Raw genomic sequence first — 27167 nt, 5'->3', positions numbered from 1 at the left:
CTGACTTATTTTCACACTACTCTTGAATGAAAAAGTTCGCACCACAGAGAAACACAAATACACAAGTCAAGTTGAGAAGGAACTCGACACTTGCTTTTTTGCAAGTATTACACCAGAGGACGTCTAATTAGGCTAACCACAAAATTAATTCATTATGAATAAATTCAGACCTGCTTTCAGAAATAAATTATACCTCAGATAATTACTGTTGAAGACTATCGTTTTCTTAATTGGTGTGTGAATTATCCGAAAACCTGAACGTTCTCTTCTTATTATGCTTGTGACTATGTCTAATTTAGCTTCAAACAAATTCTGTATCATAGTAACTTCACGGTAACAAAGTACTTCAAAACCAATTTTGCTCCTAAAGAGACACAAATAAAGGTTTCTAACTGTTAACCTTCTGTCAAGTTTTAGACTTGTAAAGGCTGGGGATAGTTATTCTTCACGCTGAGATTAAGATCACAACCTTCATTTCTGTGTGCTGTGAATTATTTTCATTTGCTGCCATGACAATGTATCATATATACTCTTCACTCTAACCAGCTGTCTCACAATGAGGATCAGAAAAAAAAAAATCTATCCCTGAAATACTATGAACTAGACTGACCTGACTTGAGGACTATTTTTGGGAGGGGGAGAAAAGAAAGGGAAGAGAGAGTGGGAGGCCTGGCAGGGTGGTGCCCGACGAGGAGGAGTTCAGAAGCTTTCTCTTACTCACCGGCCAACATCTTTAATTGCATGAATGTTTTTGTACTCAAAAACAACACACTGAGCACCTTCTCTTGGCCAGTTACTTAGGAAACAGAAAAATAAATGAGGCTGTTACTATCCTGTTCTTCTTATTCCACGCAAATATACTTGGGAAGAACGCAATGATTCAATAATGTATTGGGACCTACAATGTGCTTGGCATTATGGAAATCTCTGGAGATATAAAAATGGTAAAAGGTGGCTTCAGTCCTCTGGTTCACAGTCTTGTGAAAGAAACAGACCACAAACCCAAATGGTCATAGCATGTGATAGGCGTGTGATAGACGATTGCAAAAAGCACTGGGGAACACGGGGGCTGGGGTGGGGGAGGGTTGGAGCAACCTAACCATTCCAGAAACCATTGCATCTTTTTGAACAAGCAAGAACTTCTATTTTGATCAAGCCACACTACCACATCAGGACTAGAGTGTGAAACGGTGTGACCCAGGACAAACCTGCACCAGGCTGCTCTCTGGAATTGAAGTGATGGTTTTAAAGCTTCTTCTCAGCTTATCCAAGCACGCAGGAATGTATTTATCAAAAAGAATCGTTAAATTGGCCTTTTCTGACTGATGCTGCCTTCTGTCTATCCAACTGGCCACATACCTGAAGAAGAACACAGAAAAGCTTTTATGGGGCACCCGGCTTGAAAAGGAAAATTCCACCAACTCAAAAGCTTCCCCCTTCAACACAGCTTGGTCCAACACTTCAGGGACACATTGAGTGGGTTCATTCTATTTTTCAAATGGCAAATATTTTAAAATGACCCTTTAAAAACTTGTTTTAATGGCCATTTTTACCTTAATGAAAAGAATGTAAAAGAAACTCCTAATAGCACTTAGAAACCCAACATAATAGACGGTAAGTAGGCCATTACTGAGCATTTATAAGGAAGTACAGTTTCTCATTTCCTAGAGGACTGAAAGTATTTTCAGAGGGTAGGCTTTATTTATGAAAACAGCTTGGGATCTTTCTTGATGAAAACTGGCATCAATTACTTAGTAATGAGAAATCAGTTACAAATAAAAAGGTGAAAATTCCATAGGGGCTACTTCCAAGTCCCTCCTTGTTCACTGGACTGAATGTAACTCTAACCTGATAGCTGATAATGTGGTTCCAGTAAGTGGCTCTAAAATGGTATCTCACACTTGGGTACATGTGTATGAATCTGAAGCTTATAAAATGTTACGAATTTTGATACATTCATATCTCTAACATATTAATAAAACACTACTTATCAATAAAATGAAACATGACTTAGTAGCACCCACAGTAGTCTCTGGAAAGAAACTGTATGATATGACATGAAAAACAACTGCTTAGAGTTCTCATCAGATAGGAAGCAGTGATCACAAATACATATAGCTGCCACCAGAGACGCAGTGCGACCAGACCCATGACAGCTACATCTTGCTTTAAGCAAATCAGATTTCATATATATATATTTTTTTTTTCCGGTACGCGGGCCTCTCACTGCCGTGGCCTCTCCCGTTGTGGAGCACAGGCTCCGGACGCGCAGGCTCAGTGGCCATGGCTCACGGGCCCAGCCGCTCCGCAGCACGTGGGATCTTCCCGGACCGGGGCACGAACCCGCGTCCCCTGCATCAACAAGCGGACTCTCAACCACTGCGCCACCAGGGAAGCCCAGATTTCATATTTTTAATATCAGAAGAAATTAAGGCGAGATGATTATCTTAGAAAAGGCTCCCTTTGATATTCACAAGCCTTCACAATAGGGTTTTATTAAATATTCAACTACCTATACACTGCTGCTAGATTTATAAAATATCTACTGTCAAAACTTTTTCAGGTCCAAGAGGAATGATTATCAGCTGCAGTCCAGTTGCATGATGGCAACTGAGAGACCACTTCTGGGGCTCCACGAGTTGCATCCAGTGGGCGCCATGGAACAATGGAATGCAGGTGTTAGGTAGTGAGAATGAAGGCTACACCTACCACTCAGCTACTCATTTTACTCTTCATAAGCTGTCAGAAGTGGAATCTTAGTATCCACAGCTTACTGCGGGGAGGGGGGCAGGGGAGAGAACTGTTTAAGGAGATGGAGCTCTAAGACTGCCTGGGTCTTTATCCATTTTTTAACTGTTACCTTGGGCAAGTCAGTTAACCTCTCTGTGCCTCAAGTTTCTCATCTGTCAATGGAGATAATAATGAAATGCACTTCCTAGGGTTGTTGTGAGCAGCAAACGAGTTCTCATGTATTAAGTGCTTACATTAACATCTGGCATATAACAAATTCTCAATCAGTGCTACTCATTAGCACAGAGTTGGTGGATTTGGGAGAACTGAGAGAACTGAGTTCAGATCCTGGCTCTGCCTCTCTGATCATCGCCTAAAGACAGTCTGTTTGGTAGGGCTTAAGGGTTGGTAGGCAGTGCCCTGATGCATGTAGCAAATTCTACCCTTACTCCCCACCCCTGTCTTTGGTCTCTGTGGGGTCAGAAGGCTGTGCAGGGGTAACTAGGAGCTGCAGTGTCAACACAGCCCCAAGAGGCGGAATTGGTCTTTGAACTTAGGGGACATGTAAGAGCTACTTCATTGACCCACGTCGGCAGTAGCCAAAGTCTCAAAGGGAGAGCCGACCAGGCCCACGAGCAAATGATACTGTTGTACCAATTACGTCCACAAATAAGAAAGTTAGTTCTATCAAACCAGGAGACGTGGTAAGAGCTGATCCTGACCGGGGGAAAAAAAACAACCAACCAAAATGACCTCTGCTAGAGGTCAAGCACACCACACAGCATTGGAAGTAAAAAAAAAAAAAAAAAAAAAGTCTGTATTGTTAAATATGGACAGTTTTAAATTTCATGTATAAATTACTGCTAAATTTAGTAAACATTAAAAGACAGCAAATTATCTTCAGCAACGGCAAAAACTGAAGCTATACTTTTGTACTGTTGGCAATTCCTTTCACCTTACTTCATATAAAAGTCTCTCCTGATTTTTAAAAGATGCTGTAGACTTGAACATGGCCAAATGAAACACACTGCTATCATACAACATACAAGTGAAAATATCATACTTATTTATTCCTTACCTACATAAGTGATCACCCACACTGCTGCCCCTGCCTCAGGAAATAGCTACATTATGATGCCTTAATGTATCATCTTAATGCCAACGTCTAGGTCACTAACAGAGAATCTTTGGCTCATCAGTGCTTGCAAATATATTCCATATAAGCAGCTGTGTTGCTCTTCTTCCTTCTCTAGAACTGCTATAGGCACATCACAGGAAGTCTAAAGTCCAGCAGTTTAGAAACTATATAGGTAGCCAAAGTCTTCAGGCTTCTGAAGACTTTTTTATTTATTACTTTGTTGTCTGCGGTCGGAATCCTGTCACACAGGATAGCAGGAATTCATCAGAGTTCTCTATAGTTTGCCCCTCACAGCTACAGCTGGGTTTTCTATTATTCACAGTTGCCTGGAAAATAGCAGAAGTTAAAAGGACCCACAGATCAGGAGTGTACTTTGATGATTTCTGAATCTGTATGTTTACACATATAAACAATATCCAAAGATGAAAGGATGGGATTGCAGGGGTAGAAGACAACAAGCTTATCCAATGCAGGTGAGACAATGAGTGAGACAAAGGCAAAAGAATATTTTCAGCTAAAACTAGAGAAATATAAATCAAAACTACAATGAGGTACCACCTCACACTGGTCAGAATGGCCATACTTAAACAATCTACAAATAATAAATGTTGGCTAGGATAGGGAGAAAAGGGAATCCTCCTACACTGTTGGTGGGGATGTAAATTGGTACAGCCACTATGGAAAACAGTACGGAGGTTTCTCAAAAAAACTAAAAGTAGAATTGCCATATGATCCAGCAATCCCACTCCTGGGCATATATCAGGAAAAAAATATAATTCGAAAAAATACATGCACCCCTGTGTTCATAGCAGCACTATTCACAATAGCCAAGACATGGAAACAACCTAAATGTCCACAGACAGGTGAATGGATAAAGAAGACGTGGTATATATATACAATGGAATATTACTCAGCTGTTGAAAAAAAGAAAGAAAGAAATAATGCCATTTGCAGCAGCAGCAACATGGATGGACCTAGAGATTATTATACTAAGTGAAGTCAGTCAGAAAGAGAGACAAATACCATATAATATCACTTATATGTGGAATATAAAATATGACACAAATGAACTTATCTATCAATACAAAATAGAAACATACAGACACAAAGAACAGACTTGTGGTTGCCATGGGGGAGGGATGGATTGGGAGTTTGGGATTGGCAGAGGCAAACTATTATATATATATGTATAACTTAATCACTTTGCTGTATACCTGAAACTAACATAACATTGTAAATCAACTATATTTCAATAAAGTCAATTTTTAAAAAAGGAGTATTTTCAGCTAAAGTAATAGAGAAGGAAGTATGATCTCAAGTTGTGGCTACCAAAAGTTATCTTCCAGGAATCAGACAAAATTCCAGAAATACTCCTGCATTTTCCTATCATTATGTACAAGCCATGCGATACACAGTTTGGTAGATCTCACTTTCACTTATGCTCACTTTAAATAATTTTAATAATTTAAATAATTATAAATGAATTTAATTCATTACCTGTTTGTTTTTCCCTTTCCGTGCATTTTATTCTTTTCTACTAGAAAAACTTCTCACTGATCATAATCTTCAGAAATTTTCTTCTAACTCCTGCTTTCTCTATTGTCTCAAGATCTCAACAGACATATATGAACTGTCTAGGATTCTTCCGGTAAACTTACTTAGAACTCAGAATTAAAATAGTATTTGATTTCTAGAGCTAGTCACATAATGATGTAACTTTAAGGATGTTGTTTGACCTCATACCTGTAAAATGTGGACATAAAATTATGCTTTTAAATAGCTCAGTGAATTTTAACAAAAATATTCCAAGTAGCTTAAGCAATAATGGCATTCTATTTAGTCCCACAGAGATACTATGAACCCCAAAGGGATACTATGAACATAGTATTTCATAATCTCTTCTATCCAAAATATCTTATCAGTTCCCATAATATGAATTAAGAAAATATATTTCCTAACTCTGTTCACTGAAGGGTCTAGAAGCAATGACATACCAGTGGCAATGAGCCCTCCTAGCATCCCTATCTTGGATTCTAAATACCACTCCTTATACAGAAAGCAGTCACTTCCAGCTCCTTAGAGAAATGGGTGAAAGAAGCGTAGGGGAAGTAAAGTCTGAGATGAGCCAGAAGCATCTGCGTTAGTCAGAAAGCAAAATGCTCAGACTTAGGAGAACAAGTACAAAAGAACATGCAAGAGGCTGGCTTGAAGGGGGTCCTGCTGGCAAAATTTAGGGCAACTTGAGCATGCAAAAGAATACTGTTGGCAATGAATCATAACCCACTGAACTAAGACAAAAGAAGCCATGAATAGAAAATGACACTCCTCAAAAAGAACAAAGGAAGGGGGAAGAGTGAAAAAGAGAGAGAGAAAGGAAGGAAGGGAGGAAGGAGAGTAGAAGGGAAGAAGAGAAAAAGTTCTTTACTAAAAATGTCACCTAATATATGGAGACAGAAGGGTTGACCCACTTTGTAACCACCAATGGGTTATTCTTCGAAATGTCTGGCTTGTTCTCTTCAAAACTGTAAATGTCATGAAAGAAAAAGGTGGGTGGATATTCTAGATTAAAGGAGAAAACAGAGATAAGTAGATGCAATGCATGGTCCTTGTTTTGATGCTGGATTTTTTTTTAAAACTACAGAGGAAATTCCCAGGGTAGCTGGGAAATTGTGAAAAATTACTGTTTGTTTTGATAGTATCATATCAAAGATGAATTTCTTAGGTATGTTAATTGAATTATGTTCATATAGGAGAATACCCTAGTTCTTAGGAGAGAGATGCTGAAGTACTTAGGGATGAACTGTCAACGTCTCCAACTTACTTTCAGATAATTCGGCAAAAATAAATAAAAGTAGAAAATATAGGGGACTACCCCGGTAGCGCAGTGGATAAGGCTCCGTACTTTCAATGCAGGGGGCCCGGGTTCGATCCCTGGCTAGGGAACTAGATGCCATATGCATGCCGCAACTAAGAGTTCACATGCCACAACTAAGGAGCCCCCTTGCTGCAACTAAGGAGCCCGTGAGCCACAGCTAAGACCCGGTGCAACCAAATAAAAAAATAAATATAAAAAAATAAAATATACGTCTCTCTCTGCCTGTGAGAGGGAGTGTATGTACAGCCAAAGGAAATTAAATTGGGTAAAACTGTAAAAATTGATGACTGCAGGAAAAGAGTGCATGGTTGGACAATGTACTACCTACCACCTTTTCAATTCTTCTATATTTTTGAACACTTTCGAATTAAAAAGTCGGGGAAAATTGAGACAGATACTGGTTTGGGAAATTAGGTTGATAACTATATTGATCTCAGAAGGTAATTAGGGATTAAATGAGTCAATACATGTAAAGCTATCACATTTTTAATATTATGACATTAAAGTAAGGTAATAAATTATCCAATAAATATGGAGTTAAAAATATACCACCCCCAACTTGAAATAGCCACTTTTTGGTAGTTCATTGAAAGTTTCTGGCAGTAGGAGGTAAAAATATAAAAATACCCTTTACAGAAGATTCCCATTATTTTGGATAATGACCTGGATGGACCCTTTGGTCACACATATGAAAATTAAAACCTACCCATTGATCTTAAATTAAAAAAAACCTCCATGAAAATAAAATCTAATGGTGAAGAGGGGTTTAACTTTCTCAAGAATGTAAATTGGGTGACTCTTTTGCCAAACTGTGACCTTTGACTTATGAGATAAAAGTCTTTCTTTAAATGGGGATTTAGACCGCTTTTGTTAGCACAAATCTCCGTATGTTATTAAAACTGAACTACAGAGACCTTGGGAACTGTGAGATTCACTACTGAAATCAGACCACACCAGTGGGGGTGAGCGGTACAAGACTGCCTCTGCTCTCCATATGGGGGAGTCAAGGGGCACTGGAGATTCTCCGTCAGCTAGCTCCCGATCAACAGAAGCATCCTAGGAGATAGTCAAAATCCTAGCTAGGGAAAGGAGCTATTAGCTCAAGGAGTACTCTCCATTTTAGAGTTTTAAAAATCACTCCCTCCCCTAGCCAATGAAAGTTTACTTTCACAGAAACCTGGGTATGGCTCTACTTGGCTGCTGAGTTAGAGGATGAGACTTTTAGTAAATAAATCAGTACACAGAAAAGTAGCCTGGAGGAGTGCATGAGCCAGGCATCTGGCAGGGAACAGAGGTCATCCTCAAATTAGGATAATAGAGAAGGATCAATAAAGGGACTATTGGCAAAGGTGCGGGCAAAAGCAGGGAAACTGGAGAGCGCCATGTCATGGGGTGACGGCTAAGAAATGGTGAGAGCACCCGCGGCTGCAGGGACAAGAGAATGAAGGGCTATCAAAACCTGGAAGCAAAGAATCTCATGGAGACATTTAAGAGGACCTGCTGATGAAGGTCACGGTCACCCTGATGTGGTCCTGCAGGGAGGGAGCCAAGGGAATGAACAGCCTAACCTCACTCTCTTTTCTCCCTCTCATTTCCTGCCAGGGCTCCTCACTGGCCAAACCAACCAGAAGCCAGAGGGCAAGGAGCCCACTGATGTGGTCCACACAGGATGGCCGCTGGGGGCACAGAGCAGGGTGGAGGGGTAAAGAGAAGACATCTGACACAAGAAGCATGCCAGGCACCAGCACGTGTTCATGTGCAGAGCTCAGATGTTTCTACAGCGCAGAGTGGGAATACGAGAGGGGGTGACAAGGGACCACCAGAATGAATTATGGAAAGTGTAAGCATCTGAAGAGTAAGCAAGTGGGCACAAAAAACTTCTTTATTCTAAATCAAAGCATCACCACTGTTCATGTATGCATATTATGTGTATACATACAAACACACAAATGTCCACTAAATGATATACTTATATCTATGTGCTCCATACGAGCTATTATTATTACTTATTCACTTAGTCAACAAATAAGTCTTAACATGCGCAAGGTGTGAACAGGGTAATGTCCAACTAAAAATGACAACTGCATACGGGTGCTAATTTAGTGATTTTTAAGTTAGCCTAATTAACTTTAAATTTAATTGCTAACATTTTCTTCAAATAATCAAATACAGGTTTAGCATTCTTAGAAACCTAAGATTAAAAAAAGAAATGTTCACAAAAACAACAAAGAACCCAAACAACTAGATTAAAAAATAGGCAAAGGACTGAAATGGGCATTTCTCCAAAGAAAATATACAAATGGCCAATAAACACATTAAAAGATGCTCAAATGATTAATCATTAGAAAAATGTAAATCAAAACTGGAATGAGATACCATTCCACACCCATTAGGATGGTTATTATAAAAAATAGAGAAAATAACAAGTATTGGTGGGGTCATGCAGAAATTGGAACTCTTGTGCTCTACTGATGGGAACGTAAAATGGAGTAGCCACTAATGGAAAACAGTATGGCAGTTCCTCCAAAAATTTGAAGCAGAATTACCATATGATCTAGCTGTTCAGCTTGTACATATCAAAAAATAATTGAAAGCTGGGACTCAAAGAGATTATGCCCGTGTTCACAGAAGTATTATTTGCAACAGTCAAAAGGGAGAAGCAGCCCAAGTATCTACAGAAGGATGAATGGATAAACAATATGAGATATATATATCTCTACCAAATGGAATATCATTCAGCTTTGAAAAGGAAGGACATTCCAGCACCTGCTGTAACATGCATGAACTTTGAAGACATTATGCTAAGTGAAATAAGCCCAGCACAAAAAGACAATTACTATATGATTCAATTTATAAGAAGCACCTAGAGTATTCAAATTCATAGAGAGAAAGTAGAAAGGAGGTGGGGATGCTGGGAGGGCTACTGCTTAGTGCCTTTGGGGCTTCAGTCTGGGAAGACGCAAAAGGTTCTGGAGATGGATGGTAATGATGGTCGTACAACAACGTGAATGTACTCAATGCCTCTGAACTTTACACTTAAAAATGGTTAAAATGGTAAATTCGACATTCATGCATATTTTACCACAATTAAAATAAAAGCAATACTCACGGATTCCAGCCTAAATCTTGTGGGTTCACGTATAGAATACCAGCTCTGGAAACAGTAGCTGGGGTTGCTGTCCTTAAGTGATGAACCTCGAACAGCAGCCTCATAGAGGGAGTGAGAGCTATGCGTTCATTGCTGGCCAAGGTCAGCACCTGGACAGAGCAGCACAGCACAAAAGTGGCCATTTCATTAGGGAGCAAAGGCAAGGCTGCTAACTTTCCAAAACAGCACAAAGTCCTTCCCCCAGGAGAAGTGCCAAAGGCTATGAGGTCACTGCCTGAGCTAGAAATGCAGTCGGAATATATATAGGATGGATAAATAACAAGGTCCTACTGGATATCACAGGGAACTATATTCAGTATCCCGTGATAAACCATCATGGAAAAGAGTGTGTGTGTGTGTGTGTGTGTGTGTGTGTGTGTGTGTGTGTGTGTGTGTGTGTGTGTGTGTGTGTGTGTGTGTGTGTGCATAACTGACTCACTTTGCTGTACAGCAGTAATTAACACAACATTGTAACTCAACTATCCTTCCATTTTAAAAATGTTGTTTGTTACAAAAACAAATAAAAAACAAACAATGAAATGCAGTCTGAATAAAGATCTCGGTTCATCCTCAGGGGAGCTCGTTAACCCCTGAGGAACAAACTCACCAACATGGACTCACTCATGCCAACCTTTAAATAACTGTGGTAATTATTACTAAATATAAGACCCTTGTTTTAAGAGTTGATTACATAAAAAGGCCTGAATGCCATAAGAAATAAACTTTATTTAGAATCTGAACTATCACAATTTTAAATTTTCCTATAGAAACTCATGCAAGTATAAAGATCTTAGACCCATATTTTATGATAGACAATGTCTTGGTTCAGAAAACAGTAATTACTCTTAGGTTAAGGGGGTTACTACTACTATTCTATAGCAATGACAATTAATGATTTCTTTCTCCTGACCCTAACAGTAGGCCTTGGGTTGCTTCAATGGTGTCTCAAAGACCTGTATCTTCACCTTTTATTTTTGCTGGAAATTCTGGATTAACCACGGCAAAATGCTTAGGAATGCATACTCAAATCTGTAGCCATAGGAACTACTTAATTTCAAGAGCTAAATTTAGCCAATTAACATAGGGCACAAACTCATTCTTTTATTATCCAAGTAGTCCATACTTAAAGAGAAGATATAATAATAATTTACACCTAGCTCTTAGAAAATGTTAAGATTGGATGAACTAAATCCTTGGATACATATCTCTCTTTAAAGATGGTTAAATTTATAGACAAGAAAAAATGTATTCCCTTAAATTCTTTAATAGTGAAATTAAGAGAATTACCAGGAAGGTGCCACATCAAAGTAGTAATTACATAAAGAATATCAGGTTAATGCCTGAAACTGGTATTAAAGTCAACAAGTGAATGGAACGCAGTACACTCCAGGTGTTACATTTAAGGTTTAGCACTGAGGTATTACTCACCTTGTTATCGTCCATGACAGTATTTAGTGATTCAATCCACATGGGATCAATATCGCCATCCAGCACTATCCATTTTGGTCCATCATGCCTAAGATTTGCTTGTTCTCGCAGAATGGATGAGAACAGACCTATAAGTTAAGAGTCAGCAATCCTAATGTATAATGGAGTTGAGTGCTATTTACTTCTAAAATAAATTTGTCTTATTTGTACTGGAAGCTCTTTTATTCAGTAAGTAAATTTGCTATAAGTTTGTCACCTCTTTCAGGTGGGCAAACAGCACTACTTTTTGAGCTATCCCTGAGATCTAGACCAATGGACAAGTTTTAATTCCATGAGAAGGTTCCTTAACTTCTCAGACTGAGCAACCCCAAATGTCAAATAAAGATGATAGTACCTTCCTTGAAGAACACCTGTGGAGATTTATAGCCAGTGACGTACATGAAACTCAAAACTTACACCAAATGAAAATATTAACCTTTTTCATGCACATATATTCAGTATCTATTTTAGGCCAAATATTAATTTATTCCACCTTTCTCTATAACATTATTCGAGAGAGATCATTATAAAGCTAAAGTATTCAGAAGTACGATACATTTCTTTGGGAAATGTGTTCACTGGCATTATAATAAGTTATCATTATCTCACAAGATGTAAAGATAGAAACATTTAAAATCCAGAGGTTTTAAAATACTTTTTGCTAAGTATTATGCGTGTTTCATGGCACATTTAATAGCTGCTGACTGTTCAAAACTCAAGTATATAATACTATGGTGGAAAAAACTGTTTTGAGGCAGGTATGTGGAAGGTTTTGTTTCCTCTGTGAAGGATTTTGTGCAAAGATAAGTGATAGTCTATAGTAGAACCTGCTACCATAATTCATAAAAAAGCCAGCAACCTGTTCTAATGGACACTAATTTGAAAGACTTCTACATATTTTCAGCATAAACAGATATTATTCCTTTCCTGCCACAGTCCTTAAAATAAAAAAAGAAAGCCTAAGAGAGCAAATTTTGACTGTCCCACAGATTAAGGAAACAGGGTGTACACGATACTAGGATGGAGAATGACGAGCTCTGCTCCTTTGACAGGGTCATCAGGGAAGTCTTCTCTGATGCGATGTCTGACCAGACATTCTAGTAACATAAGGGAGCAAGCCATGCAGGTATCTCCAGTGTTGCAGATGGTGGGAATACCAACTGCAAAGGCCCGTGACAGGAAGATGCTTGGCGGGTTCAGAGAAGAGCAAGGATGCCCGAGTGTATGTGTAAGTGAAAGGCGGAGAACAGGAAATGAGATCAGAGATGGGGAAGAGGGACTCAATCACATAGAACCTTGTAGGCCTTGGATAAAGGTTGGATTCTAACGGTGATGAAACACACTGGAAACCACAAGCAGAGAACTAATATTCTGAAGACCGCCTTCTGTCTGCTGCATGGAAAATGAATTAACGGAGACCCGTGAGGTGCGACACCGCAAATGCAGGCAAGAGGTGCTGGTGGCTTGGACTCGTGGGAGCTGCAGAGAAGGTGAGAAGTACTGGAATACAATACGTATGTTAAAGGTAAGTGAGGCCTATAGGATTTGCTGGGAGGTTAAATGTATGGTGTGAATGTGGGAAAGGACTCAAGGATGATGTCTAGATTAGTGCATTTACAGAAATGAGAATGTTACAAGTGATTTTAACAAAGGAATCTGCTTGTCCACAAAAGCTTTCAGGGCAAGAAACATGTCCCACTGACTTTTGCCCTGGCACCTAGAATAGCACATGCCTGAAACTCAGTATCTTGTATCAGGTACTTTATAAATGTTCCCTGAGGCATCTGTGTTGACTTCTCTGCTGGTTTACAGGGAGCCCTGACATAATTGATGGGGGATAAAATACACAGCTCTGAGCACAAACCTGCTGAATGCTAATCGACCACTTAATCAAATCTAGTTTTAATTTATAGGTTATAAATGCTGTTGTGAGCTGCTGTATTTCCAATAATGCCAACCCATAAACAGTAAATCTACAACCATGACTAAAATTGGCTTGAACTGAGAAATGATTTTCTGGATTAAAAAAAAAAAAAGAAAATTTTAGCACTTCAAAAGGAGAAATACTACTTGCCATCTTTCCATTCTCGGGTAGCATGATGTATGAAACCAAAGAGTTCATCTGTTGTCACAGCTTTGGGGTTTAAGTCATTCCAAATGGGTTTCTGTTTCATGTTAACATATGTTCGGTTCAGTGTTCTCAAAATCTGAAAAAGAAAGAAGGAAAAACGCTAAGAAAATTAATACTAATGTAAGCCAAATGGGAAGCAAAAGATTTCTGAAGAGTTTTCCTTAGGTATTATATGTTCCTAGATATTCTGTGTATATTGAAAATGGGAAAAAATTTACATGTGCACATTTTCATTCACATCTTGAAAAACTGAATCCCACAATCCCTGAGGATCAGTTCACCTGATTCTGTCAAGAGAAAGTCACTATCAACAGAGATTTTTAACCATGTGTGCAAAGTAAAGGACTACATGTAAATGTGCTCCTGTAATGTTATTAAAATCCACTCTGCCTGTATTATTTAGATTGTTCTTAAAATTTAGCCTGCATCCAAAGTGCTTAGAGGGTATTAAAACAGACTAATGGACCCGATCTCAGAGTTTCTAATTTAGCAGGTCTTGCGCACGACTGATTTGAGTTTTAAGACGGTCCCAGGTGATGCCTAGGATGCTGGTCTAGACATGCTTTGAGACCTAGCGACCTAGAACAACGGTTCTCAGGAGGAGATCATCTTGACTTGGGGGAAGAGGACGTGCTACTGGGCATCTCGTGGGCAGAGGCCAGGGATGCTGCTCAACATCCTGCAATGAAAGACCAGCCCCCAGGACAAAGAGTTAACCTGTACGGATGTCAATAGTGCTGAGGTTAGGAAGCCCTGTTATAGGTAATTGAGGAAAAGAAGGCTTGGTGATAAGAATTCACAGGATAGGTCCTCTCTGGAGGGTCCAGTGGTTAAGACTCTGTGCTTCCACTGCAGGGGCACGGGTTCTATTCCTGGTTGGGGAACTAAGATCCCGCATGCCACGCAGCACGGCCAATAAGGAAACAAAAATTAAAAATAGGGCTTCCCTGGTGGCGCAGTGGTTGGGGGTCCGCCTGCCGATGCAGGGGACGCGGGTTCGTGCCCCGGTCTGGGAGGACCCCACGTGCCGTGGAGCGGCTGGGCCCGTGGGCCATGGCCACTGGGCCTGCGCGTCCAGAGCCTGTGCTCCGCTGAGGGCGAGGCCACAACAGTGAGAGGCCTGCATACCGCAAAAAAATAAAAATAATAAAATAATAATAAAAAAAAAATTTAAAAAGTAAAAAATTAAATAAAAAGAATTCTCAGGATAGGTGCTTAATACATGTGTAGTTAATTAAATGACACCTTAACGCAAATATCTGCCCAACTATCCTTTCTGCTTTCTCTGAAAAGCCATGGCTTTTATTTTAGATATTATCATCCTGATCTCCTCTCACAAGGGTTTAAAGGACGGATAAACAGTTACCAAATACTTTAGAATAATCAGTTGCTAAATAACATGGCCCAAGTTTTGGTGCTCTAGTTCTATAAGCTTAAGCAAAGGTTGAATAGGACGGAATCAATGAAGACTAGATGAAAGAAATTGAATGTCTTAGAAATATTAAGCTTCTATTTTTAGAAACCATTAATCTACTGAAAATTATAGAATTTAATTTTATCCTTCCTTGCACCATGGCTCACATCTGAAACTTACTTTTAACAAAATAATTACAGGTCTATCAGTAATTTACTTTACTATTTCAAGGATCACATTTTTCAGTAGAAAAAGCCCTATACAGGGCTTCCTTTTACACGTATTCCACTTTGGATTCTGACCTAAATACTGGCAAGTTCTATAGACACCCATGCTCTAAAGTCTCATATGCCCACTCTGCTTATTTTTAGTTGCTGGTTACTAAATATGTTTATACCCAAACACCCTCAGTTAAACTGCATGCGGTTCTGCATTATACTGTCTGCCAAGCAAGAAAATAAGTATGTTGCCAGGACTGTCAGTAAGACCAAACAAAATTAAGCAGTGAACTAAAAATGGGGATAATAACACCCATGGCCTATCATCGTTGTGCAGAGTAAATCACACATAATGCACCTAGCAGAGTACATAATAAGCATGTGTTTTTTACTTCCTCCCTTTCTTTTCAAGTTTTGTTTTCGCCCTATAGAGGGCTATATTTCTGGGGGAGTATTGAAGAAAACTATTTGGGTTTTTCTTAATGATATGGGGAGGAGACACTAGGATAACTTGGGAAATACAAGAAAATAGTTTTGGTCAATGTGGGTAGGGCCACACCAATCCTATAAGCCAGGTATCTTACTCTAGAGTCTCTCAATATGTTTACTTTGGATAAAAGAATTCAGGTACATTATCGAAAGATGAATAGAGCAGGATGGCACGCATCTAAGTTCGCGAATAGGATGCTATCTCGCGTGGAAAGCCCAATCTTCCCTCAGTTTACTTATTTGAATGCAATGTTCTACTAGCTCCTCTCTCCCTGCTCCCAGTATAAAGGAAGGGTTTCAACTGATCAAATAGCAATGTTAGAGTCTCAGATCCTAACCCAAAATTATGAGCAACTTCACTGAAGGGAACTCTCAAATGGAAGTGGATGTAGCTCTCCCCACACTGTGCAATTTTGTTCCTTTCACGGCTGCAAGCGAACAGGCGTTTACTATACCTTGCTCTTTCCTGTGCCTGCGTTTCCAACGACAAAGACCGAGTGTCGCAAGGCCAACAGCTCCTCAAGCTGGACAACCTGCAGACCAAACAACCACACACTAGTTTCCTTTAATGAGTTTGTGATTAAAAAAAGAAATCTGCCCATTTTCACCCAGTTCTTTCCTTACAACTTGAGTCAGCCCCCACTGACAGCATTACCTTCCTGGAAAGTTAGAAAAGATGATAAGTGCAAAGTACAGTTGCTCCCAGATCTCTCAACGTAGAGTATGGGGATGAGGATGAAGAAAAACCATTACTTGGTGAGTCAGTGACACAGGCAGAAGTGAAGTACAGAGGTACTTGGTACATGGCAGGGGTTAGTTACAAAAATCAATGACTCTTCATGAAGTGGGACCAGAAACAGCATACGGCCAACATCATCTACAACTGACTAATGACTTACATCCTTTGAAATATCTATAACAGATAATCTGTATGTATTTTAACATCCATGTATTCACTACACCCCAGACGAGTGAGTATATGCACAAGCCTTTGATAACTCAGGTGATATCATACATTTCTCCCCCATTACAAGCATGTGCTAATGACTTTATTTCCAACTTTTTCTAAGATGGAGAGAAAAGAAAGCAAAATTAATTTTTGGTGCACATCACCGAGAAGAACCAAGGAGTTTTATAAACTAATGAAAAGTCTGCTTACATTGAAAACCATGACTTACCCTCTCTGTGTTTTCACCTTCTCACAGAATGGGACTATATTAGAATGCTTTGATGTATATATTAAGGGCAACTTAAGGTCAGTGTAACATGTAAGTTAATGTTCTGGCTGAGTATCACTTAACCACAGTTATTGTCAATGCACCTCCCAAGGGCTGCCATGACAAGGAAATGATCCTTTTACTTTGAGGATGAAGCTCTCCTCGGGCTGCAGGCGGAGCTCCACGGTGGACTGCCTGACCATCTGCTCAAAGTGGGGCACTCTCCTCCGGGGCACATCCAGGGCTGGAAACAGGTCACCAACCAGGCCCAAAAACACAGGGATGTCATCAGTCACTATTTTAGGCATATTGAAGTCCCTTAATGCTCTCATGAGTACCTAGAAAGGAAAAGAGAAAACGTTTCATTAAAAAAGCCAATACAAGGTCTAACAAACACCTAAACAGCTAAAGATGTAATCGTGAGATAGACACTGTTCTCTATTAGAATGGCATTCTATCTACAGGGAGGGTAACTGCTTACAAGGTCATATATCAGAACAGCAGAAAGCTCTGCTGATACCATGGATAACCTCAGACTAAATCCAACAAAGAGGCCCCGTGCCTCCCTGGATAATGTTTTGATCTTAAGAAAGGGTCTGAGGTACTTCTCTCTGTAATCTTCAAACTCCAGGATGTAAATTAACGAAGGCCATGAGATCGTTTTGTCCAAAATACTCTAAGAATCTCAGAATGATAAACTCAACCCATTTTTAGTTTCGGTTTTTCTTCTATTTTGGCTGAAAACCAAAGAGGCCTTTAGATTTTAAAAGCAGTAACTTGAACATCAGAATGACTTTTACAGAAAGAGGTAAATGTATGAAATCTTGACCCAGTCATGAATTGTGACTCAGAGGAAGAGGGAGAAAGGTGGAAAAAGAGAAGTAGAAAATCACATGATAAATATCCCTTAACATGTAAAGAAACTCACAGGAATAGACCTTTTTCAAAATCTCAAGCCATACTGCATCTTCACACAGGCTGTATATGCATTACTCTCACTACTTGTTTAATAGAGAAAAATGCATGATGTGGGTGTTATTGTTTTTCCCCACGAAGGATAGTGGAACATTCCCCTAGTAGCTCTAAATAACCAACTAAATATATCATTGGTGTTTGGTGAGCATCCCCCCTGTTGCTTTCTTTAAACTCATCTCACAACCCATGAAATGGACATACTTTCTTCCATTAGGTTATGTCTTCATGGACTTTTTCAGGATTAATATCCCAACTCAATCAGATTTTCTAAATGTTCCTCAGAGAAAATCAAACATTGATTACTGAATTATTTATGATCGCCAAAATATTTTTCGTGGCTGATATTTCAGAAGCACTTACAAAATCACATTTTCTTTCGTATATTCATATCCTTTTACTCAAGAATACTTGTGGTCTTTTATAACATAAGAAATGCCAGTCCTCAAAATATCCTGTATTAAAAATAGATGTGATGCTTTTTAAAAAGTCATTCTATGTATGACCCACCATCCAGATATATATACTTTTATTTGTACAAAGCCATTAAGCTCTTCACTTAACAAAATCCTATTAGCATTGCAGTACCTGATCTTCAGGTCTATTTTTATCTCCTCGTTTCAGGGAGCCAGCTACAACCAAGACAGATTTAATAGCACGAAGTCCCCAATCATAATGATCCTAAAATCAAAACACAGATACATTTTTTCAAAGATTTTATGAGGGAATCAGATTCTCATTCCAGAAGTAAAAGCCAAAAGCTAAAAAAAAGAGTTCAGATAAATATGTGTCTTAATGATGTAAAACAATATTCTCTTCCCCTCCTTGAAATTGCAAAAACCGTGTCCCTTCAGCGTCCTGCTTCTTTTGCCTGATTCTCCACCTCTGTCAGCAAATCTCTTCTTTCCATAGCGTTTAGTTGCAGTATTTGCCCAAGGCTCCATCCGCCTTCCTCCCTCTGTTCTCTCAGTCAGCCTGCTAACTCAGGGGTTCAATTACTCCAGTGTTTTCACTTCCAACCACAAGCACACTCCTCGTTTTCTACCGGCAGCCCTGCTATTCCACCCATTCCCAGCCCTGCATCTCTAACTTCCCTCATTACTCTTTTTTTAAATTTTATTTTTAATTTTTATTGGAGTATAGTTGATTTACAATGTTGTGTTAGCTTCAGGTGTACAGCAAAGTGAATCAGTTATACATATACACACATCCACTCTTTTTTAGATTCTTTTCCCATACAGATCATTACAGAGTATTCAGTAGAGTTGCCTGTGCTATACAGTAGGTCCTTATTAGTCATCTATTTTATATATAGTAGTGTGTATATGTCAATCCCAATCTCCCAGTTGATCCCTCCCCCACACCCCTTACCCCCTGGTAATGATATCATATGATATTGCTTATGTGTGGAATCTAAAAAGGGTACAAATGAACTTATCTACAAAACATAAACAGAGTCACAGATGTAGAAAACAAACTTATGGTTACCAGGGGGTAAGCAGGGGAGGGATAAATTGGGAGATTGGGATTGATATATACACACTACTGTATATAAAACAGATAACTAATAAGGACCTACTGTATAGCACAAGGAACTCTACCCAGTACTCTGTAATGGCCTATATGGGAAAGAGTCCAAAAAAGAGAGGATATGTGTATATGTATGACAGGTTCACTTTGCTGTACACTTGAAACTAACACAATATTATAAATCAACTATACTCCAATAAAAAAAAAAAGTTCAGTGATTAAACCAATACCTCTTCGAGACTTCCACATTACCCCTACACGAGATTCCTTCACAGGCTCCGAGCTCCTGGATCACAGACCCCATGCTGATTTTTTGCTTTCTAGGTCCTAGCACAGCACACAGCACAGGGCAGGAGGCTCAGGAAAGATACACTCTATTAGCTGACTGACTGTATGTAACCCATCTTCTCTCCTTTGTCTTCTGTCCACAATCCACATAGTAACAACCCTTCTCTCAATATCTCCCACCTGTGCGTGTGGGAAAGTCACTTAACCTCTCCAAGCCTTACTACCATCATCTCTAAAAAGGTAGATTAAAGTATCCATCCATTTCACAAGGTTGTTGAAGTAAAATGAGTTAATGCTTTGTAAGTAGTGAAGCAACACATGTAAATGTATATGCTTTGCAGTACATTAATAGATAATAAAATCAATTTAGTGGGTCTTAACCATCATTTTTGTTGGTACTAAAATAGAACAGAATGGAATGAAAAATACCAGGGTGCACTGCAAATAAGGGTAAGAAGTCTTTGGTGAAGATTTTTGTTTCAGTGGTGCTTGGGTGCGTGTGTATGCATGTACATGTATATGCATGTATGTGTATACTGACTCTCAACAGAAAGGTATTTTTTACTGTGAGTCATGGTAAAAATCATTTGAAAGCCACTGATATACAAAGAAGACTAGGGCTTGAGAGGAGGGAAAGAGAGGGGAAAGAGGAGGTCAGGGAGATTGGGGAGGGGCTAAGTCATCGCAGTAACACTATTAAAGGAGAGGATGTACAAAAAGACACATACACCCCAATATTCATTGCAGCACTATTTACAATAGCCAAGTCACGGAAGCAACCCAAATGTCCATCGACAGACAAATGGATAAAGAAGATGTGGTACATATATACAATGGAATACTACTCAGCCATAAAAAAGAATGGCATAATGCCATTTGTAGCACCATGAATGGACCTAGAGATTATCACTCTAAGTGAAGTCAGAAAGAGAAAGACAAATATCACAGGATACCACTTATATGTGCAATCTAAAATATGACACAAATAAACTTATTTACAAAACAGAAACAGACTTACAGACATAGAAAACAAACTTATGGTTACCAAAGGGGAAAAGGAGGTGGAGAGGGATAAATTTGGAGTTTGGGATTAGCAAATACAAACTACCATATATTAAACAGATAAACAACAAGGTCCTACTGTATAGCACAGGGAACTATATTCAATATCTTGTAATAACCAATAAGGGAAAAGAATATGAAAAAGATTATATATGGGGCTTCCCTGGTGGTACAGTGGTTGAGAGTCCGCCTGCCGATGCAGGGGACATGGGTTCGTGCCCTGGTCCGGGAAGATCCCACATGCCGCGGAGCGGCTGGGCCCGTGAGCCATGGCTGCTGAGCCTGCGCATCCGGAGCCTGTGCTCCGCAATGGGAGAGGCCACAACAGTGAGAGGCCCGCGTACCGCAAAAAAAAAAAAAAAAGAAAGAAAAAGATTATATATGTATGTGTGTGTATATAACAATCACTTTTCTGTACACCAGAAACTAACACAGCATTGTTAATCAACTATACTTCACTTAAAAAAAAAAAAACAAAAAGACGACTTGGTGACATTCCTAAACATTTAAACAGCACAAACAACTGCTAACATAATCTTCACCATTTTCATCATGTTATTCCTTTGGTCAAAAATATCCACTGATTCTTCTCAAATCCATTCCTACCGCTTAGAAAACTATCACTGGACTGTGTTCCTAACTCAGCTTTTCTGTCCGGGACAAATCCCCTCATTTCATCTCTGACACTTCTGTTGAGTTGGAGAGCCCTTTCCTCAACTACTCTACCTCTCGCACACTCTCCCTCCTGTAAGTGGTTACAGATGTCCTAGAAAGGGTTAGAAAGGACTGGATTTAAATCTTGCTCCTACCACTTATTAGTTGGGAACTTTGGATAGGTTATTTGCTCAGTTTCCTCACCTGTAAAATGGAACAAATAAGACCAAATTCATAGTAGTTTTGTCAAGATAAAAAGCTAACACATGGTGCCTGTTTAGTAAATGTTGGTTCCTTTCCTCCTTCAAACTATGATAATTTTTTCATCCTCCATTTCCTTCTAATTTTTATTGCATGTAAACTAAATCTCCTACATAGGTTCTTTGAAGTCAGAAACCTAAGTGTCTGCTTCATTTGTTCTGTGTTTACCCCGTTCATCGTTGTCAGCAATAACTATATTACTTGAATACAGTAAATGCTTACTAAACGTGTTTAAGTATTAGTACTGGGAATGGGGTATGGTTGCAACTCCATGTATCCTGGGTCCGGTAACACTTTTTTCTTCTGACGTTTTCCCATTATAAAATTAAAAGGGGCTCATTGAAAAAAAATAAAATGATATCACAAACAATAATAGGAAAAAAATTTTAAATACTCACAATCTTAGTACCCAGAAACAAATGTTAAAAATCACAATGTATTTTCCAGTCACTTCATATGTATATAAAACACACAGTGTAATATAAAATGTACTGAATAAAACACACGCAAATTGTAGATCACATCGACAGTTTGCTGTGCTGTTTTTTGCATATAACATTGTCACAAGCATTTTTCCACATTATCAAATTCGATATGTTTTACCCCAGAATATAAATTCACAGTTGTTAAAATGACAATATGAATTTGCCTCTCAGATTCCAAATTTCACCCCAACAAAGGGTAATTTAAAATGAGTACATCTGGCAGTACAGGTAACTGAGTGGTTCTAGCTGTGATATTTTAATACTTTCATCCTTCATCCTGGAACGACTGTAAAATAATGTCACCAGGAATTAACAAGAGGTCACCAAAAGAATGAAGTCAAAGGTGGCCAAAAAGCTAAATTTAAGAACAGTGATGCTGATATAGATGGCATTTTTGTGGCCCACCAGCAGCTTCAACAAAACAGCAAGAAGGTAGTAACTGGAGAGTAATGCATTTATTAATTTGGCCCATTTCAGAAACAAAGGAATTGTAGAGCAAAAATAAACACAAACAAAAAAGCCAAGTCTACCTTCAAATAAAGAATTACCAACAAAACGAGAAAATCTTTCATTTAGCATTTCTCAAGGGTTTTTCAGAAAATCAGCTTTCCCTGGCTCTTATGAACACTCCCGCCATCTTTCCCTGGAAAATAATATTCCCACCAGGAAAGGGAGGCATCATAAAATTCATATCTAATTACAGCACTGATAACATTTAAAGAACATCACATAGCCCACTGATAAAAGCTGTACTAAGTACAAATAAAGCCTTCAACTTAAAATGTCTCAAGTTTTTTTTTTTTAACAACCTTTATATGTGCTCTCCATTACTGGCTCCAAGTTGAAGATGAGGAAATTGAGGCACTTAGGGACTAAAGCCATATCCTTTTTAGCACAAGGAGTATATGATTTTTTTTTGTTCTTTGTTTTTGAATTTTATTTTTTTATACAGGTTCTTATTAGTCTTATTTTAATTTCAAAAAAAATGAAGAATTGTAAAATTCAGATTTTCAAAATTTTGGGGAAAATATAAAATTACTCCTAAATGTCTAACTATAATTTGAGTGATAAATTACCCAGTGTCCATACTTCAGAAGCTGTTCTAATGGGGTGTAAAAACCCAGAAAAAGTAACATAATACCCCTCACCTCCTTGGACAGGAGCTCCTTGCAGAGCGTGTACAATGTAATAAACTTGCGGGCTAGTGAGCGTGCATCCACAAAACCTTCAGCAACTAACAGGATTTCACAGATTAGCTCGATGTCAGGGGCCACCATGGCACAGGGTCTACAAAGTAAATATGAAATTTTGTTTTAAAATGCAATAAGGTAATAAGTACAAATGGCTGAAACCCAGTGATTAATGTGTACCAACATTCTAACCATTCCCAAGCAGGTCACAATTACCTCTGTCAATCATAGCTAACAAGACCCTTCACTTCAACTAAAAAATGCCCAGGAGTTACTAGACACATAGAAAAAGGTGGAAAATATGCAAATGGCATAAGCACGGGTGTAGGAGCTGAAGGGAAATCTGTGGGTACAATCGGTAAACTTCCATTTTAAGTTATCACTGCACAAAGATGAGTGATGTTTTGTGCTTAGAGACCAGCCTTTATTTGTGGCCAGTGCTGTGCTGGTGAACAGTTAACAACAACTGGCTCTCCAAAAAATAATGTTTGCTGACTTCCATGGAATCAATACCTCCACCGTGGCTGATTTCAATCTACCAACACGGTGTCACTAAACCTGCAGCTGGCACGAGATGTGAGGTTGTACACCACCATACAGACACAATAGACACAAGTACCCTAAGAGCGCAAGAATTGGTAAACTAATTAGGAAATCATGAGTTTGAATGCTTATCACCTTTGTCTTTAATAGATGTTAATCAAAAGTTTATATAATTTGTTTTTTTATTAGTACCTGTGCTTTACAGCCACCTCACAAAATTCATGAAAAGTTAACCATCAGCTCCTGGGCTTCCCTGGTGGCGCAGTGGTTAAGAATCCGCCTGCCAATGCAGGGGACACGGGTTCGAGCCCTGGTCCGGGAAGATCCCACATGCTGTGGAGCAACTAAGCCCATTGCCAGAGCTACAGAGCCTGAGTGCCACAACTACTGAAGCCTGCACTCCTAGAGTCCATGCTCCACAACGAGAGAAGCCACTGCAATGAGAAGCCCACATACCGCAGTGAAGAGTAGCTCCCACTCGTCGCAACTGGAGAAAGCCCACGTGCAGCAATGAAGACCCAACACAGCCATAAATAAATAAATTAATAAATTAAAAAAATTAAACAACAACAGCAACAAAAAGTTAACCATCAGCGCTTTCAAGCGCATACCAGCCATCTCCAACACTGCCTGTGGCCAGCTTGGTTAGACTTTTAAGCTGAAAATTTATCAAAACATAACTTTCAAATTCCCTTCCTTTTGGAGGGAGACTTCCAAAAAGTTTTCGCAGGACAATTACCATTAAAAGCAACATTTGAGGGCTTCCCTGGTGGCGCAGTTGAGAGTCCGCCTGCCAATGCAAGGGACACGGGTTCATGCCCCGGTCCGGGAAGATCGCACGTGCCGCGGAGCGGCTGGGCCCATGAGCCATGGCCGCTGGGCCTGCGCATCCGGAGCCTGTGCTCCGCAAGGCGAGAGGCCACAAACAGTGAGAGGCCCGCGTACCGCAAAAAAAAAAAAAAGCAACATTTGAAAAACTTCCACTCAACTGAAGTCCAGTGCAAAGAAGGAGCCAGAGTAAATAAGTCTGTCATTTTAGACTTTTCCAGTAATATTTACCCATCTATTTTTTGTAAATATTATTACAGTCTACTGCAAGCCTATCTAATTTTATCCTAAACATTCCTGAGTCTCTGGATCTATGTTATTCACTGCTTCTACCTAAAGTAGCCTCACATTTTTTCCCACAGTTTTTTATGTAAATAGGGGAGGGAAGAGGCTAGCATATTTACTTCACTGGTACTTCCACTAACACTGACAACTGATATTCAATGAGTATTCTTCATACCATAAGGGATGCCAAAAGCTTTTCAGGCACTCTCACTCAGTTCTCTCAACTCTTTGATGTGGCTACTCTTCTTATCTGTACTGTACTGAGGTGCAGACTAAGGTTCTGAGCAGTACAAGCACACAGCTGAGGCCACATGGGGGGGGTCATGATACTCTCAAGGCTCAGGCATGCTGCTTCCGCTCATGAACATTACTTTCATCACCCAGTTGTCCTTCAAACTTTGCTGACACCAGTCCTGACCCCCATACACAAATGAGTCTGCACTTACTTAAACCAAATTTATGAAAACTTCACAAAATAATTCCCAATTTTAAGACCCAAATGAAAACATGTATTGATGCAAGATGAACCGTATACAAATGTAAAAGTACTGCAGAGATGAACAATTTTCAAATGAAAATATTCTATAATCATTACATTTATTTCTAGGATAGTTATTCTCTAGAATGTTTTTTTCAAGGAAAATGGACATTATAAAATTGCTATGCTAGAGAGAAAGCTATTTTATGAGGAAAGGAAGATGTTCACTAAAAGTTGCTAGAATAATTGACTATAACGGAAAAGAATTCTGTTTAAATACTCATTTCATGCTACTTACCAAAATAAGCCCTTAACAGATGAAGTACATTTGAAAAGTCATAATATAAAAATTAAAAGAGAATACAAATGAAATATGCTTAAACATCTAGATGGACAGACAAGCAAATTTTAAGCTTAAAAGAATTTAAAGACATCACACTAAAAACTACAGAGGTTCCTACATTATATGTGAAGTAGCATATTATTTTGAAGGTAGACCGTGAACAAAGACACATATTGTAAACACGAAAGAACTCTTAAAAAGTAAAACTGATAAGCCTCTAGCTCATCAAGGAAACAAAGGGAGAGAAGACACAAATTACCCTTACCAGACATGGATCTCAGGACATCACCAGAGATAATAAGAGAATATTATGAACAAATTAATGCCAATAAATTCAACAATTTAGATAACATAGAGAAATTCCTTAAATGATGCAAATCATCACAACTAACTGAAGAAAAAAATCTGGAAAATCTCTGTATCTATTAATTTAATTGATCACTAAAACGATTCCCACAAAGAAAAATCTAAGCCCAAATGGGTGAATGGCTTCACTGATTAATTCTATCAAATATTTAGGGGCTAAATAATACCAATCCTACACAAACTCTGAAGAAAACAGAGAAGGGAACGTATGTCAAGTCATTCATGGGGTCAGCATTACCCTGATGCCAAAACCAGATGAAGATATGACAAGAAAGCACACTACAGAGCAATGTCCCTCATGACATCAATTTTAAAATCCTCAACAAAATAGTACCATATTGAATCCGACAATACATATAAAATAATATCTCCTGACCAAGTGGAGTTTATCCCAGGAATACAACGTTGAAGAATTGTTTAGCATTTGAATAATCAATGAGTACAGTTTAGCACATTAACAAAAAGAAGGGGGGGATCCATATAAAACCTATTAAAAAAAAAACTTCTAAAAGAAACATAGTTGAAAAATTTTGCAACCTGGGGCGAGTCAAGCGTTCTTAAACAGGATATTTTTAAAAACCATGAAACAAATTGATGAATAATATTTTATTGAACTTAAAACTTTTATCTTTGATGGGCACCATTAAGAAAACGAAAAGGCAAGCCACAAATTGAGAGAAAAATATTTGCAATATGTGTATTTAACAAAGAAACTGTATGCAGAGGGCTTCCCTGGTGGCGCAGTGGTTGAGAGTCCGCCTGCCGATGCAGGGGACATGGGTTCGTGCCCCAGTCTGCGAAGATCCCACATGCCGTGGAGCGGCTGGGCCCGTGAGCCATGGCCACTGAGCCTGCGTGTCCAGAGCCTGTGCTCCGCAACGAGAGAGGCCACAACAGTGAGAGGCCCACGTATTGCAAAAAAAAAAAAAAGAAACTGTATGCAGAATACAGCACTTCACAAAAGAGGGTATGGGAATGGTCAGTAAGTTAAATGTAAAGATTTTCAACATTATTTACCATCATGGAAATGCAAGCTAAACCCACAATGACATACC

At 39.0% G+C, this 27167-nt stretch overlaps 1 protein-coding gene across 1 annotated transcript in view; it reads right to left on the bottom strand.

The window, feature by feature from the left end:
• Positions 1-27167, bottom strand: part of DNAH11 (dynein axonemal heavy chain 11) — a 316107-nt gene that overhangs the window by 152536 nt on the left and 136404 nt on the right. The window contains 8 exon segments of the mRNA XM_060157128.1: positions 1209-1359; positions 9853-10001; positions 11320-11447; positions 13433-13565; positions 16066-16143; positions 16971-17165; positions 18388-18480; positions 23228-23366. Coding sequence (XP_060013111.1) covers positions 1209-1359; positions 9853-10001; positions 11320-11447; positions 13433-13565; positions 16066-16143; positions 16971-17165; positions 18388-18480; positions 23228-23366 — 1066 coding nt within the window.

The sequence above is a fragment of the Lagenorhynchus albirostris genome, chromosome 8, assembly GCF_949774975.1.
Source record: "Lagenorhynchus albirostris chromosome 8, mLagAlb1.1, whole genome shotgun sequence".
NCBI classification, from domain to species: Eukaryota; Metazoa; Chordata; class Mammalia; order Artiodactyla; family Delphinidae; genus Lagenorhynchus; species Lagenorhynchus albirostris.
The sequence above is the reverse complement of the archived record's forward strand: the minus strand, read 5'-3'. Positions and strand labels throughout refer to the sequence as shown.